This window comes from Notolepis coatsorum (assembly GCF_963971535.1).
Source record: "Notolepis coatsorum genome assembly, chromosome: 13".
In the NCBI taxonomy this organism is placed as follows: domain Eukaryota; kingdom Metazoa; phylum Chordata; class Actinopteri; order Aulopiformes; family Paralepididae; genus Notolepis; species Notolepis coatsorum.
The window spans coordinates 30,207,945-30,226,301 of record NC_140177.1 but is presented as its reverse complement, the minus strand read 5'-3'; the positions used below and the strand labels follow the sequence as shown (position 1 = coordinate 30,226,301).

Here is an 18,357-nt window from a genome sequence, read left to right as displayed (position 1 = left end):
GCCACAATGTGTTGTGTCACACGTGGTTCCGCCTGTGCTGTGTGTTCAAGAGGTTCTAGTTCCCTCTTGTTCGCACTCGGGTGGAGTTGACTGCCGCCCCCTCTTCGTTAGGAAGAATGGGGTGACGGGACTCCCCTCCCCCCTGATGTGGGCTTACGGGTCCTCAGGGGGTACATCTGTCGGGCCTCACGTCCGCTCTACCCCATATCTCGGTATGGCTTAAGAGCGGGACGCGATGCCAGTACGAGTATATAACCTAGTTATATGAGTACTGGCTAAGCGTCCCGGTCTTAGCGTGCCCTGAGTTCCCTTGGGGAAACTTTTCTTTGGAAACGATTTTCCGAGGAAGAGTGAGTGGTGACCACGCCTAGTACTATATAGTACGCCACTAGGGCGGGGCCTGGCAGGTGATGGGTGTATTGATTTTTATTTGTTGATGGAGTACACTAGGTACATGAGATGAGGTATATCTCGGTATGGCTTAAGAGCGGGACGCTTAGCCAGTACTCATATAACTACTCGTTAACAACACACTGAAGTGTCTTACTTGTACTTGAGATGCTGGACTAGTTAACAACATACTGAAGAACATTACTTGTACTTGAGATGCTGGACTAGTTAACAACATACTGAAGAACATTACTTGTACTTGAGATGCTGGACTAGTTAACAACATACTGAAGTGTCTTACTTGTACTTGAGATGCTGGACTAGTTAACAACACACTGAAGTGTCTTACTTGTACTTGAGATGCTGGACTAGTTAACAACACACTGAAGTGTCTTACTTGTACTTGAGATGCTGGATGGTCCCGAGACACTTGAAGGTTCCGTTCACCATGATGGCCAGACGGGTGCAGAGGGCCTCACATTCCTCCATACTGGCAGGAAAACAACAACAATAAATGTATGATGATTTATGGTGTTCGTGACTAATACATTGCAGTTTAAAGGTGCTGTACGTGGTATTTTTTGTTAAAATAAGTATAAATAGCTCTCCATTCCAACAGCCTTCACTGAGAGTGTTTGGTCAGTAACATGGGGTCTCACAGTCTCTCCTCTCTGCAGTAAAAACTAAATAAATGTTATGGTATCCCTTCCCACTTTATACAATCAGGAGAGAGAACCCTAGATATTTTTACTTATTTCAAGAAATCTTGCCAAGCCACATTAGCTTACTGCACTGGTAGATTATTTGACTTGTTTCAAGGAAACATTTGCTTAAAACTAGTTTTTATTTCTTATTTTTGTCAGGCCATTTTTGCAGTGTGGAGTTCTCTCTCCTGATTGGATAATGTGGGAACGGGATACCAGAAAATGTATTTTCTGTTTACTGCAGATGTTACTGACCAGACAATCAATATCAGTGATGGCTGTCGGAGTGTATAGCTATTATTTTAACATGTAGACCACTTGTTCTAACAAACAAGAAAATACCACTCACAGCTCCTTTAACGGATCACCACCTACGGTCTAGAATTACGGTCTAGTAAAAGCAAGCTATTCTCACAATACAATCAATACCCTGTAGTATTAAAGTCAGTGTGTTTAGACAGCTGCTCTGACAGATGTGCGGCGTGAAGCGATAAAAGTTGTATTAATCTCCAACCTATGTGACGTCAGCACCACGGCCCTGCCGTCCTGGATCACGCTGATGATGGCGTTCCACAGGAAGCGCCGGGAGTGAGGGTCCATGCCCGTGGTGGGTTCATCCTAGACATGCACGCAAACAAACACACCGTTGGTCCACAAGCCTCAGAGTGCCATTTTGTGCAACAAAAGAAAGCTCAACCCTTTCACTACCAAAGGGTTAACCATTTCACTGCGACAATACAGAAGGTTAACCCTTTCACTGCCACATGACAAAGGGTTAACCCTTTCACAACCACACTACAGAAGGTTAACCGTTTCACTGCGACAATACAGAAGGTTAACCCTTTCACTGCCACACGACAAAGGGTTAACCCTTTCACAACCACACTACAGAAGGTTAACCCGCTTTCACTACCACACTACAGAAGGTTAACCCTTTCACTACCACACTGCAGACGGTTAACCGTCTGTAGTGTGGTAGTGAAAGGTTAACCTTCTGTAGTGTGGTAGTGAAAGGGTTAACCTCCATCAACACATGGCAGGAGATAAATATCCTATTGGTGCCAATCTGAATTGAAAGGCGCAGTTCCCTGCCAACGTATAAAGCGTTCCACGCTGGGCCTTGAATGAACCCATATGGCTTCCCATCTGGAGCCGTGAGAGACCATTTCATTGACAAATCCCTGCAGAAAAGAAGACCAGTCACCCGAACAAAGGGCCGGGAGACGGGAACACACCATCAACAACACTCCGCCATTGGCCGACTCACCAGCAGCACCAGCGCCGGGCAGCCTATCATAGCGATCGCTGTGGACAGTTTGCGCTTGTTGCCTCCACTGTAGGTCCCGGCGCAGTAGCCTGCATACTCTGTCAGACCCAGCTTCTGGATCCCCCACTCTGCCACCTAGAGGGGGACATGGGAAATGGTCAGGGGTGTAAAGTACTTGAGTAATTGTACTTTGTTACAATACTTAAGTACAGTTTTTGGGGATTTGTACTTTACTCAAGTATTATTAGGTTTGTATACTTGTACTTTTACTCAATTACATTTAAAATGCAGACCTACAAAGTACAAATCTCCCAGGTCCAACTATTTTAATTAGTATATTTGTTTCTCTGGCCGAACTAACGTTAACGTTATTAACTCATTGGACGCCAGAGGTCGCTGTGGGCATATGGCCGTGTGTGCCAGAGCTGTAATGAAATGGGGGTACATGCCGGTGTTTGTAGTACTAAAACTATATTAAATATTATAGCTATGGATCTAATGATATAGTCGATTGTCATTGAGTTTCTTCCGGTCAAGATGCAAAAAACAGATAATTTGTATGAGTATAGTTTCAGAGTCATTCTGTGTAATCCCAGGAAACTCCGCCAAACAGCGTTTTACTGCATTTCACTATAAATCGTGCCATTCCTCGCCTGGATCAATAATCAATCTGAAATCAATGCTAGATTATCGGTATTATGTTTCATCATGGATGCATGAAAGAGGGGGGGGGGGGGGGAAGCCGCCCCTCCGTGCTTTGATCGCAACCAACAGAACACGCCACACACACACACCACAGACACACGCTCCGATCACGGGGAAAGAATGATCGGATCAATGCAAGATTGATAACATATAGCCCTTACCTTGTCTATAATGTACTGCAAAAAGAATAATCCAATTATCTGATCGCCATTCCAAGTACTGAACGCGATCGTGTTTCCAACGTAATCCAGCATTGAACATGAACAGGGGGGGGGGGGTGACCCTCGTTGATGCACCCGTTATAACCGATTGTCTTGCACGAGTATTTAGACCCCGCTCGCACGCCGCAGCTCGGCCCAGACACTAAGCCACATCGTTTCAAATGGAGTGCAATAGCGGCCGCAAGGCGTTAGGCGGCGATATTGGACTTTTGCGATCTCAGACCCATCCCCAGTGATAACACACTGCATGTTTATGAATGGAAATAGCGAATGAAAGAAATAACGATCCAATAACGAGTATACTCGTTGTTGGCAGTATTCGATTGGCGGGCTATAACGATGGCGGGGGATGAGTTAATCCTGCGGCCACACTTTATTTAAAAACAGCCAATCAAATCCCCATCAATGGAAGATTAACCCGCCCATACCCATGCTGATTGGTCCTTGGGCAAGACTAGAAAGCGGGGATCTTTGATTAAACACCTGCTATCAGAAGAATAGACAGTCAGAAAAAAATATTTTACTTTTACTTTTTAGTACTTAAGTACATTTAAAAGTAGAAACTTTTAGACTTTTACTCAAGTGTGTTTTTAGCCAGATACTCTGACTTTTACTTGAGTACGATTTTGAGACGGTACCCATACTTTCACTTAACCATCCGGGCATCTTTGTCGCAATTCTCGTCAAATAGCCTTTTTTCCACGTGTGTTTGTGGATAGTGTAACTGAGGGGTACAATTCCCTGACTGTATTAATAAGTATGGTATCATTAAACCACTACTGTCTTATGTACATTACTACTGGCCATACAGTACATAGGTATATGAGATGAACACCTCCACAATGACACGGTTCCACAACAAATATGGGTTAGAATAATATTTATTAGCAGCACGAAGATTATCTTACATTACTTGAGAATTAGAGTCGCGCTTGTAAGGCGAAGAATGTGCATGAATAGGTCAAGAGCGTAAGTCCATTAGAATATTACGCAGGAGATAATGACTACCACCTGTATCATAGGAATTATATATATGGTACACTAGTAGGGCAGCGGGAGATACTAGTAGGGTCCCTCCGGTTGTAAGCCAGCAGGGGGCAGGAATGTTCGAATGCAAAAGTCTGGATCAACGGGGAATCAATAAGCTCCAGCTACGGGAGGCGGTACATTACTCCCTTGATCGGCAGACGAAAGCAGCAGCTATAATCCAAGTATGCGTGCAGCATAGGTGAAAGCCGGCCAGCCTCTCCTAGAGACGGGCTCGAGTGATGTTCCTCACGGGTAAATCCCACACAGCAGTGGGTGTAGACGATTCTCCGCTCCAACAGCCACAGGACCAAAGCAATATAATAATCCAGCCGGAAAGGGCTCTGCATTCACCGGTGTAGATTCTCCGGTGCGCGGTACTTCACATTAACTAGGTCGAACTTGACGTTATTCCACTAAGCTCTGACACTTTTACTGTCCTATTCGCACGCGGTTATAAGTGCTCTATTTAGATGCACGGTTGCTCACTTCACTTGGTCGTTGACTCGTGATGAAGGCTTTAACGTTTTGAGGGTAACACGTTTCTAGGTTAACTAACTGCTGTATCCACCTGCGACGTATTTATACGTACGGTGAATAATCTAGTGCCAGCCTTATTTCTGTCTCGTATTCTTGCGCAGAACCGGGCATGTCCAGGCAAGCCTTGGCGGTGACTTTGAACTAGACATTGGGGGGTATGGCCGTGGCGCCTAGGGGATCGCTTCCAATAGGAGAACGAATATTATGGTCTGTCCTGTACCAGGTAAAGGGATATTCCGTGTATATGTACAAAGAATATACAAGGGATATCAAACGATATACAAATATTATACATGGGATCTCAGGCAATAAATATATATATTCGGTTTAATCTGATCCTTTGTAACAGATAGCGTTGGCTATATTTTATGTATATGCCAGGAAAGTAGCTCAGTATCACATCTTTGAGTCACATTACAATAATCCATGTTTTTTTCTTAATTTCTTTTCACTATTAAGCACGTTTTATACACCTTCCACCCTAGTCGCAGAAATGAACAGGTTGACTCCCATGTTAAACATATTTTTTAATACACAGCCTGTACAGTTTAAAATTAGAATGAATCATAAGTAACACATGATAAAAGGATGGATGAGGCCTCCAAGAGGTAGTTTGTGCATTTATTCAGGATTTTAACCATTATTTTCTTTAGGGTTATGGTTAGGGGGTTAGGGTTAGGGTAACCCTAATAATAAAAAATTAATTTAATCCTGAAAATGAATAAATATTCGATATGTATGGATGGTGAGGACTGAAGTTAATAATGATATTCATGAAAAGAAATCGGAACAATACATGAAAAAGATGTTTTTTACTGAGATCGCAGTTTCCGTCACTAGGGAGAAAGCTGGGAGTTTTTTGAAGGTTGACTGGAGGGTTAAGTATAATTTCTGGGTACTTTTTACACCCCTGTGGTGCATTTATTTAGCAGCTTTTATCCAAATCGCTTTACAATTCGTGCCTCACATTCACTCATGCACTCAAAACATTCACACACAGACCATACAAGGTGCCGACCTGCTCATCGAGAGCAGTTAGGGGTTAATTAGTGTCTTGCTCAAGGACTCTTCTACACGCTGCCCCGGGAGGAGCAGGAATCGAACCGAGAACGTTCCGATTACCAGATGACTGCTCTACCTCCTGACCCACTGTCGCCCCCCAGGCAGCAGGATGCACGGTAAGATATTATTCAAACGGCATTGGCAAGTTCACAAGTTCACAGAGAGACGTGACTTGCATTGGCATCTGTTTCTGTATGAGGCCATCATTGGTGATCTCCCCCAGCCTACATCACCTCATTGCTGGATTGGAGCTCTGGATCTTATCGCACCCACTCTGGTGATTGGCTTTTAGATTTAAGGTTCCTAGAGTTTGCACTGGTCAGTTTAAATCTTTAATAGCACTTCACCACAGTCTGCAGTTTTTATTTTTTGTATCTACTTTTTTCTCCCCCTTTTTTACGCATTTTCCTCCCATCCCAATTTAGTCATTATGCCAATTCCCTTCCTGGTCATTGCACGCTTTTGCCCCCTACTGTCGGCTTGGGGAGGGAGAAGACTACCACATGTCTTCCTCCGATACATGTGGAGTCAGCCAGCCGCTTCTTTTCACCTGACAGCGAGGACTCTCACCGGGGGAGTGTAACGCGTGGGAGGATCACACTATCTCCCCCAGATCCCTTCCCTACTGAACAGGCGCCCCGACCGACCAGGAGGAGTCGCTGTTTACGACCAGGATACATACCCCACCGGCTTCCCACCCGCTAACACTGCCAATTGTGTTAGTAGGGACGACTGACCAAGCCGGAGGTACCGCTGACAGCTGGATTCGATACCAGAGTCTCTGCGGTGGTAGGCGAGGGCTTAGTCCGCTGCGCTACCCAGCCGCCCAGTCTGCAGTTGTTTTTAATTATTTAATTTTTTTTTAATTGATTGACTTCTGTTTCTATATTTTCTTTTTTTCTATTTATTATGTGTTGTATTTCTGGATGTCATTGTAAATGAGAGCTGAAAGATTGAATACATGTGAATTGTCACCTTGTGAATTTTCTCATTATGAAATTACTATGAAAACAGAACATATATTGCTGTATATTACCTTTGTAAAAACAAGTATTCTCAAGTAGATAAGCATCTACTTTGCACATTTGCACATTGCTCATTGCACATCACACATTTTGTTATTTAAATTTGATATAGTATAATATCTACATCCTGTTATCTGCACTGCACACTTTTTAGAACTGTATATAGTCATCTTTATTTTAGAAATTTTTTATCTTATTTTCTTATTCTATGCTATTTTTATTTTATTTATAATATTGGATGCTGCTATGGTTGAGGAACCACAACAAATTGAATTTCACTCTTTTTTTGCTGTAAGGTACTGAATGATGTGACAATAAAGGAATCGGAATCTGAATCATATCTAAGCCTCATCTTTTAGCTGAAAATAGCAAAATCCCAATTCATTTTGACCGGCTGACACCACTCCCCGCCCCCCCCGCCTCCCTCCCTCCCTCCATGAGATGTTCTGTTTACATCAACAACAGAAAAGTGAAGCGGGGCATTCGAAGATAGTGCTCAGCCAACCGTTGAGAACATTGGGTTGACAACAGGATGAAAAAACGTAACAAATGTAAGATCGTTTTAAGGAGGCCCGGGTCCCACTCACTCTGGCGATCTCTGCCTCGGGGACGCCTCGCAGGCGGGCGTAGAGGTGCAGGTGCTCCCTGCCCGTCAGCAGGTCGTCGATGGCATCAAACTGAGGGCAGTAGCCCATGTTCTGATGCACATCCAGGATCTCCTTCAGAACACTGGGGGACAAGCAAGACATTTACATTTTCACATTGAGTCATTTAGCTGACGCTTTTATCCAAAGAGACTTACAAGTTCTGTACGACAAGTCAGCAGGAAGGGTACAACTCTTTCAGCTGAGTAACAATGTTCATCAAACAGTGTTGAAACTTGGGTGCTGCAGTGTTGACTGCATAGTAGTAGAGACAGTAGGTATAGTATAGTATAGTAGGTAGTAATATAGACAAGGAAGATTAATTAGTGGAAAAGTGCATGATAGTAGATAGTAAGACAATTTTTTTTCTTTCATTTCAGATATTGATTGAAGAAATGTGTTTTTATTCGACGGTGAAAGATTGGTCGTGTTTCGGCTGTCCCGACTGTGGTGGCAAGTTCATTCCACCATTGTGGAGCGAGGACTGAGAATAGGCTCTTCGATGACCCTCCCGGAGCTCGGATAGGAGTTCAACTCGTACACAGCATACATAGGGATAATACTGCACAAAGGATGACCTATATTGTCCTTGGAGAGTTGCTTCAGCTGGAAGAAGCTGGACCTAACCACAGAGTTAATTTGTTTGTCTATTTTAAATTCATTGTCTATTTAAAAACGTCAGCTAAAGGACTCAATGTAAATGTAGATCCTCGAGAAGGTGCTTCAGTAGTTTATTGACACGTGGTTACAGACACGCATGGAGGGGATCTTTAGAACGGTCTTCCTCCTGGTCTCTCCTCACCTGTAGCCAGCGACGGTCGCCTCTCCAGAGCTGGCGTCCGTGTCGCCCGTCAGCATCTTGAAGGTGGTCGTCTTACCGGCGCCGTTCACTCCCAGGAGGCCGAAACACTGGAGAGAAACGAGGGATTTAGACGACGCGTCCAGTTGAGGTCATGGTTTTTTTTTTTTTTTTTTTATTATCTTTCTTCCCCTCCTTTTTTCCCCGATTTTTCTCCCATCCCACCCTTCCTGGTTGTTGCGTACTTTCCCCTACTGTTGGTCCGGGAGACCGGAGACTGTCACATGCTTTCCTCCGACGCATGTGCAGCCTGGGGCAGGCCAACCTGGCCGCGCAGGTTCTCACCGGGGAGAGTGTAGCGTGTGGGAGGCCACACTATCTCTCCTCAGTTCCAACCCTCGCTGAGCAGGCGCCCCGACCGAACTGTAGGGGTCGCTGTCCACAACGCCCAGGACCCACCCTTCAGCTTTCCTACCCCCTGATACAGCCAATTGTATCAGTGTGAGAGGCCAGCCAAGCTGATAGCAACGCCGGGAGCTGGATTCGAACAGGCGAATCCTAGTGGAGGTCATGGGGGTTAAGTGGGGAAACATTGACTCTCTCTCTCTCTGTACCTCTCCTGCTGGGACGCCCACGCAGATCCGGTCCACAGCTGCCCTCTTCCTGCCCCTGTAGGTCTGTGCAGGGAGATGGGGGACATGAGAACCGTATGTTGTTCCCACACAGATCCTACTGACAATATCATGTAGGTATCATTCAGGTATCATTCAGACAGACATACACTCTTGAGGAATATCATGCAGGTATCATTCAGACTCACATACTGTACACTCTTATAGAATAGCATTCATGTATCATTCAGACACATACACTCTTGAAGAATACCATTCATGTATCATTCAGACACATACACTCTTATAGAATACCATTCATGTATCATTCAGACACATACACTCTTATAGAATAGCATTCAGGTATCATTCAGACTCATACACTCTTATAGAATAGCATTCAGGTATCATTCAGACTCATACACTCTTATAGAATAGCATTCAGGTATTATTCAGACATACATACACTCTTAAAAAATATGTGTTGTCCTTATTTTTTTTTTTATCTCGCAGTATCATACAAAGCTACTGTAGAGATCGCCAGGAATCCGTTGGTGCCAACCAAATATGTAGAAAAGGGGCTAAATATTGCTCCAAATAAAGCAAAATCTTGAGAGGGAAATTGGCCACTTTTACAGCCACTTTTACAGAGTCTCACTTTTTAGGGCAAAACCATGCATAGATGTAACTGTAAATAGATTGACAAGATGCAAAATAATGTTTATTACATATTGATAGATGGAAAAGATCCCAGGGCCCCAGCTGTATGTGTGTATGTATGTATATAAGGCCCTTATTGGTAAGCTACCTCCTTATACTACATCATTATTGGAATGGAATTTTGGTACCTATATGGAACCTGTTCTAGTGACTGGCTGGTCATTATGGTCCCCGAGTTTACTTGGAACAGTGTAAATCTGCATTTCGTTATGATGCCCCTCTAGCTCATGGAATAAATGGTCCTTAAAGCTTGATATTCTCCCCTCTGTTGCAGAGTTTAACACCTTGATGTCCAACCTTTGTCAATCAAGTTGTACGTGTTTTAATTGTTTTAATTGTTTAATTTTGTTATCCTTGCTTTTTGCCTCGTCTTGTCTCTTTGTTATGATTTTATGCTGTGTAATTGTATATGCTTTTTTCTTTGCTCATTTCTGTATGTACACTTGAGGTGACTGTAAATGAGGGAAAGCTCAGTTGCCTTTCGAGTTTAAATAAAGGTTTGCAAATGAAATGTGTATGTGTATGGGAGTGTATGTGTGTGTGTGTGTGTGTGTGTGTGTGTGTGTGTGTGTGTGTGTGTGTGTGTGTGTGTGTGTGTGTGTGTGTGTGTGTGTGTGTGTGTGTGTGTGTGTGTGTGTGTGTGTGTGTGTGTGTGGTGTGTGTGTCAGGGCTGTACACTGCGACGAGGTTATCGCAAATTGCCCCTTAATTTGGCCCGTGCGAGTGGTGAATAATATTTGGGGGCAACCTTGCGTGATTTCAACCCTTCATTCGCATTTCACTCCTAAATGAATCCATACAAATTGGATAAAAAAAATAGTAAAACATTAGCCTACAACCAGGGCTGTACAGTGCAACATAATGTCGCGGTGCTATGAAAAAATCTGTCGGCGATGAATGAATTTACTGCGTAGCTGCGTGTGAAAAAAAATGTTTGCGTGTGAAGTGAATCTGGGCCGCGCTATTCTACTTGGTAGTTGTAGTCTATCGTGCGATTAAATACCATGTCCCGTCTGCATAGAGTCCATACATCCAACACCAAATCCCAGAATTCCTAGCGAACAATCGAATCGAAACTGAATGTGGGCTATTGCATCGCCAAAGAAGAACTTCCTTTCAATAAGTTTAAGCCGCTAATTTTTCTCTGCAAGAAGAACGGAGCGGATATCAGTCCATCTTATGACAACCACGTCCGATGTGGAGAGATGATAAGAGACCATAGCCGATTAAATTAAGTTGTTGTGCTTAGCTGGAGCTGAGGATGCGGAAAATTGGGGATTGGAACACGGATATGCAACAAAAAGATGCACCTGTCTTCAAATCCTTCAATAGGTTTTGTGATCTGCACGGCCTCAGCCAACTAATCACCCAACCCACAAGGATATGTGAATCAACTCAGACTACCATTGACCTCATACTGACCTCTGACAAGTCCAAGATCTCCAATAAAGGGGTTATAGCATGTGGGTTAAGTGATCATTATATGATATTCTGTACCCGCAAAAAGCTAAAACTAAAGGCTGGCTGTCACAAAACAGTCACATCTAGAGACCTCAAAACCTACTCTAGCGAGGCCTTTAACCTTGAACTGGAGAGTCTGGACTGGTCAGATGAACTCAATGGTACACTGGTTGAAGAAACTTGGCTTGGCTTCAAAACCAAATTTTCATCAATACTAAACAACATGGCCCCCCTAAGAACCACCAGGGTAAAAAATCGCGCTGAGCCATGGATGCACACTGAAATACTGACCGCTATGAAAGCCAGAGACAAAAATGCTCTGAGTTTCGTAAAAGTCAGTCAAAGCTTACCAAAAGCACGAGCAGTGAACTCCAAGACCACGTGACTGAACTCAAACTAGAAAGAAACAGACTAAGAAATGACGTAAACTCCATGATCAAAACTGCTAAAAAAAATTTCATCAATGACAAAACCGAGGAAAACAAAAATAAACCACGTGAACTTTGGAAATTACTCAACAATCAACTAGGCTGCAGTAAAAAACTCAAAACCAGGTTCTCAAACATAAACATAAAGACGGACAACAGGCTCATCACAGACAAGCTGGATGTAGCCAATTACTTAAACACTTTCTTCACAAACATAGCCACAACACTGGTAAACAAACTACCCTCCCACTCAGGGCAGTATGGGGTAGAACACATAGTAGCATACTACAAGAACCTAGGCGTCCACAAAGACGACTTCAAACTGGAAATGGTAACTACAGATGAGGTACTCAAAAAACTGAGCGCCCTCCAACCAAACAAGGCCACTGGCCATGACAACATCCCCTCCAAATTCCTCAGAGACTCAGCAGCAGCCATCACCCCAGTCATCACACACATAATAAACCTCTCCATAAAACAGGGACACGTCCCCAAGGACTTCAAAATTGCGAGAGTAACACCCCTGCACAAAAAGGGCAGCAAATTAGACCCGGGTAACTACCGCCCTGTTTCTATCCTTACATCCATCTCGAAAGTCATGGAAAAAATAGTATACGAACAGATCGAAAAGTACCTCGCGGAAAAAAATCTAATCTACGAATTCCAATCCGGCTTCAGAACATCCCACTCCACTGACACATGCCTTCTCTACTTGAACGACCACATCAAACAAGAGGTGGACGCGGGCAAATACTGCGGCATGGTCATGCTGGACCTACAAAAGGCCTTCGACACTGTCAATCACACCATTCTGATTGACAAGCTAAAAGCAATTGGTTTTGATAGTTTATCAGTGAGCTGGATACAATCCTACCTGGAGGGGAGGGAACAGATGGTGGAAGTAAACGGTACCCTATCCCCCCCTCTCACAGTGAGCTGTGGTGTTCCACAAGGAAGCATACTAGGACCGCTACTATTCCTAATTTATGCAAATGACATGTCGTCAGCTTGTGACTGCAACTTGTTCCTGTTTGCGGACGACTCAGCCCTGCTGGTCTCTGACAAGAACAAGTTACAGGTTGAAAAAGCCCTCAGCTCGGAACTAGGCAAAATCTGCATATGGCTCGCCGACAACAAACTATCATTACACATGGGCAAAACAGAGTCCATTCTCTTCGGTTCAAATAACAAACTCAGCAAGACCGACGGCTTCTCGGTTACAGTGGGTGACAATATTATCACAAGGAAAGATGAAATTACCTACCTGGGTTCCATCCTAGAGGCTAATCTTTCCTGTGACAAAATGGCATCCAATGTAATAAAAAAAGTCAACCAACGAACGCGATTCTTGTACCGGATCTCCTCTCTGGTAAACAAGAATACCCTGAAGACTCTAGCAGGAGCACTCATTCAAGGGTACTACGACTATGCTTGCACCTCATGGTACCAAAGCACCTCAAAGGCACTAAAAAACAAATTACAAACATCTCAAAACAAGCTAGTCAGACTACTACTTGACCTGACTCCTAGAACCCACCTCACCCCTGCCCACTTTGACAACCTAGGATGGCTTAGAGTAGACGACAGAGTACAGCAACTTGCAATGGGCCTGGTCTACAAGATACACTATGCGACCAAGGTACCCATGTGCATGTCAAAATACTTCCCAAAGGTCAGTGAATACCACGATCACAACACCAGAGGGAGCTCCACAAATCATGTAAAACCCAGATTCGGCTCAAACAAGGGACTAAACACGTTTCGCAATTATGCCACATCAATGTGGAACGCCCTGCCTAAAGCTGTAAAGGAATGTGAATCACTATCAAATTCAAAAACACTCTCAAAAAACACCTACGTGAGACTGCAATTCGAAACTGGCCCCTACAAATGTCCTAACCTAGTTGTACAGTAAATGACCAAGTAAGGCTCTGTCAATATTCCAATGTACAGTGTAAAATGTGTGTGTGTCCCCTACCCAACCCCCCCCCCCCCCCCCCACCTCCTACCCAACCCCCCACCCCCCCCCCCCCCCCCCCACCTCCAATGTACAGCCCTCACCCAACCCACCCAACCCCACCCCACCCAACCAACCTCCTCCAATGTACAGTTTCTACGCCAAATGTATATACACTCCTTTTCTGGACACCTTTGTATCACAGACAGTACTGTATTTGCAAATCTGATATGTCATAAATGTATAGATGTAGCAGTACTGTCTATCTGTATGTCATGTATGTCATATATGTTATGATGAATTGAAAATGGGGGACCCTGATGTAAACAAGACGAAAGTCTTTCTCTGGTCTGCATCCCCTTAACAATTGTATGTATTGAGCTGTACTGTACTGTACCCATTCTGCAATCTGTTAATAAACTTTTCAATCAATTCAATCAATCAAGTATCTGGCAGTGATGATTGACGGGGACACGGACACTTCTAACAAATGTCAGCCATGCATTAGGTGAGTAGCCCACTATTAGGACGTTTTTCAATACTTAACACTTTTAATCGCCATGGGTTAAATTCATAATTTACCATCCCTCGCCAGCTCTATTTGTCTATGGAGAAGTTCCCCTTCTTTGCAGGGCTATAACTTTTTAAATTCTATTGCTAAATTGCCATTATTATGGCCCATTCAATGTCCTATATGTATTGTTCAGGGTGTAGCAACGTTAAACTTTTTCATTCACATATTCATACTAAAATATGGTCTAAAGTATAAGTATGTTTTTATCGTTTTCTGCAGCTTTCTTCAGAACGTGATTTATAGCCCTAAATGCATTATATTGATGATCAAATACAGTTTGGTAGGAATCTGTGCGAGATAAAAAATTTCAACTGGACGTGGTTCTAGAAGTTTCTACGCATCATCTGATGATGACCGGATGGGCGGGGGATCGTTTATAATTCCGTGGGCAGCGTTAGATGATTCATCTAGTGTGGGTCATATGTTCATCAGATCAGTTAGTATAGAAGACGTTAGAATATAACGCTGAATCTTACCGTGGCTTCCTCGCGCCGCTGGCAGATGAGCGTGGAACAGAATTTTTTCTATTATGGGATGGAGAAATGCCCGATCCATTTCCAGGGTGTATAATAGTATATACGTCCAAATCATGTTGTTTTTTCGAGTTATTTGCACCGATCGATGTTCACTGTGTCAATACGGAGTCTCTCTAACAATAGCGAGTGCCCGGACCACATGGATGAGCACTACCGGTTCAAAGGTTAATTTCCGGCTGGCGATCTGCTAAAATCACTGTTTATTTCTCGTTTTGCATAGTATTACATTCCTCTTCTATAAACAATCAAAGTCCTACCGTAAGAGCCTCATACGGGTCAATTAAACCTTTTTGATTAGAGTCTTTCCTTCGAGCTAAGTTGAACTGAACATTTCACTGTCAAAAGCGCAAACTTAAACAAGGTTGCGTCGCAACACGGTTTTCAAAATAAAGGTCACATATACTAATACCGTAGTAGGCCTCTCAATTCTTATAAAAAAAAGTCCCGGATATACATAAACATTAATTGGCATAGATCTCTATAAACGGCCCAACACATTGATCACTTTAGGCACACCCTGAAACCAGTAACATCACAAATATGAAGCGGTTAATTACCCATAAAAATAATAAACCTTTCATGGGGTTATTTACAATAATAATAATAATTATTCATTTTATTTATAAAGCACTTTTCATTGTGAAACAAAGGTGTGCAGAGTTTCTTGTCCTCCTGATTAATGCAATGGTGTGTGTGTTGTGATGATCTCATTCAAGGCGCGCACACACACACAGTTTGTTGTTTTTGTTCTATTAGTGATTTACACACTTTCTCAGTTGGTTCATTATAAAAGATACAAACCTGAAAACAAAAGCACTTAAATGTTAAATAAAAGGACCACAGTAATGAAGCAGGAGGAACATATTTTTTGGATTGGTCCCCGGGCGCGGGCCTCACTGACACCTGTCTGCTCCCGGCTGCCCTTGGGGGGAAGGTCGACGGGATGGGTTAAGCGCAGAGACGAATCGCATCGGCGATCCTACAAAAAACAATGCATGTGTGTGTGTGTGTGTGTGTGTGTGTGTGTGTGTGTGTGTGTGTGTGTGTGTGTGTGTGTGTGTGTGTGTGTGTGTGTGTGTGTGTGTGTGTGTGTGTGTGTGTGTGTGTGTGTGTGTGTGTGTGTGTGTGTGTGTGTGTGTGTGTGCATGTGTATACACACACACAAAGCCCCAGAGTTGTGGTGGAGACGGTACCTTGGAGAGGTCTCTGATCTGCAGGATGTCAGTGTTGCTTCCTCCGTTATAGATCCTCTGTCTCTCTGCTGCCACGTCCTCGTCCCCGTCCACCGCCGCAGGACGCTTGCAGTCTGACAGCCTGAGGGGTAGAAGGAGCATCATATATTCAGATCCTTTATTACAAAGTTTGGTTTGGCAGAAGTCCACGGTTTGTGTTTTGACTAGAACGTCGATTGATGTTAGTCACGTTCATTTTAGTTTGGTTGCTGTTCTTTTGTTTTCAATCTAGACCAATCGGAATACACCACGCCGTGTGCTGCCACCCAGCTTTATATTTATTTTATTTATTTAACCTGGCAGGTCAATTAAGAACATATTCGTATTTACAATGACGGAGGACAAAGGGGCCTCTCGAAGGGTAACAGGGAAAGGGGACAAAAAATAAAATAAAATAGAAAAGAGACAGACGATACATACATCACAGGTAAGGGAAATAATTAAAACACACATCAAACAAACAACGAAACACATTTTTACAAAGTATGTAATACATAAAGCAGAACACTCAAATTACAGTTAAAAGGTTGGGTGACAGTTGCAGGTATGTGTAAACAACAACAACTGAGAACAACAACAACTGAGAACAGCTAATTGGAAGGAGGTTTGACAGAAGGAAGTGTTAACAGGGAACATCTAGCGAGACATGGTGAGCAGCTCTGGTGTTATAGAGATATGGTGAGCAGCTCTGGTGTTATAGAGACATGGTGAGCAGCTCTGGTGTTATAGAGATATGGTGAGCAGCTCTGGTGTTATAGAGATATGGTGAGCAGCTCTGGTGTTATAGAGATATGGTGAGCAGCTCTGGTGTTATAGAGATATGGTGAGCAGCTCTGGTGTTATAGAGATATGGTGAGCAGCTCTGGTGTTATAGAGACATGGTGAGCAGCTCTGGTGTTATAGAGATATGGTGAGCAGCTCTGGTGTTATAGAGACATGGTGAGCAGCTCTGGTGTTATAGAGACATGGTGAGCAGCTCTGGTGTTATAGAGATATGGTGAGCAGCTCTGGTGTTATAGAGATATGGTGAGCAGCTCTGGTGTTATAGAGATATGGTGAGCAGCTCTGGTGTTATAGAGACATGGTGAGCAGCTCTGGTGTTATAGAGATATGGTGAGCAGCTCTGGTGTTATAGAGATATGGTGAGCAGCTCTGGTGTTATAGAGATATGGTGAGCAGCTCTGGTGTTATAGAGACATGGTGAGCAGCTCTGGTGTTATAGAGATATGGTGAGCAGCTCTGGTGTTATAGAGATATGGTGAGCAGCTCTGGTGTTATAGAGATATGGTGAGCAGCTCTGCTGTTATAGAGATATGGTGAGCAGCTCTGGTGTTATAGAGATATGGTGAGCAGCTCTGGTGTTATAGAGACATGGTGAGCAGCTCTGGTGTTATAGAGATATGGTGAGCAGCTCTGGTGTTATAGAGATATGGTGAGCAGCTCTGCTGTTATAGAGATATGGTGAGCAGCTCTGGTGTTATAGAGATATGGTGAGCAGCTCTGGTGTTATAGAGACATGGTGAGCAGCTCTGGTGTTATAGAGATATGGTGAGCAGCTCTGGTGTTATAGAGATATGGTGAGCAGCTCTGGTGATATAGAGACATGGTGAGCAGCTCTGGTGTTATAGAGATATGGTGAGCAGCTCTGGTGTTATAGAGATATGGTGAGCAGCTCTGGTGTTATAGAGACATGGTGAGCAGCTCTGGTGTTATAGAGATATGGTGAGCAGCTCTGGTGTTATAGAGATATGGTGAGCAGCTCTGGTGTTATAGAGATATGGTGAGCAGCTCTGGTGTTATAGAGATATGGTGAGCAGCTCTGGTGTTATAGAGATATGGTGAGCAGCTCTGGTGTTATAGAGATATGGTGAGCAGCTCTGGTGTTATAGAGATATGGTGAGCAGCTCTGGTGTTATAGAGTAGATGACAATTTCAGCAGGTGTATCGAATAAGGAGGGGTCAGACCAAGGAGGGAAGCCAATTAAGTGTAATGTTGGCCAATTTACAGACGTGTATAAGTCACAGTGTTGAAAAGGGGGCATTCGTAGCAAAGCTAATTGCAAAGCTAATCATCAACAACCCGCTTTGGTAAACAATTTTTCACCTCACGAAAATGAAATGACGAATCAATTTTGTAAAAATAATTATTTCGTTGTTTCATTCCAACTGAGTGGAATTGTTCCTTTTCATCAAATGTTTCGGTCTGGTAAAACAGGTGGTGTGAGAAACACCACTCCTCTCCACCACGTTGTCCCAGGCTGCCCCTCACCAGTGGTCCATGAAGAAGCGGTACTGGATGAGTAGATTCAAGATGAAGTAGACGACTCCCTCCACAGCCATGAACACCACGTTCTTCCCCACAAAGTCCCAGCGGAACGGGTCCTTGGTGTATTCCTCACCTTGAGGCACACAGACACAATCGATGCGGAGATCGATGCAATAAACTGGATCCCAA

General features: G+C 43.6%; 1 protein-coding gene across 1 annotated transcript in view; it reads right to left on the bottom strand.

Moving 5' to 3' along the window:
- Window positions 1–18,357, bottom strand: part of LOC311239311 (retinal-specific phospholipid-transporting ATPase ABCA4-like) — a gene marked incomplete at its 5' end in the record, with an annotated part of 134,775 nt that overhangs the window by 18,892 nt on the left and 97,526 nt on the right. Inside the window, 8 exon segments of the mRNA XM_084327617.1 lie at window positions 788–880; window positions 1,609–1,712; window positions 2,362–2,496; window positions 7,528–7,669; window positions 8,387–8,493; window positions 8,998–9,060; window positions 15,864–15,984; window positions 18,172–18,301. Of these exon segments, the coding sequence (XP_084183743.1) occupies window positions 788–880; window positions 1,609–1,712; window positions 2,362–2,496; window positions 7,528–7,669; window positions 8,387–8,493; window positions 8,998–9,060; window positions 15,864–15,984; window positions 18,172–18,301 (895 nt within the window).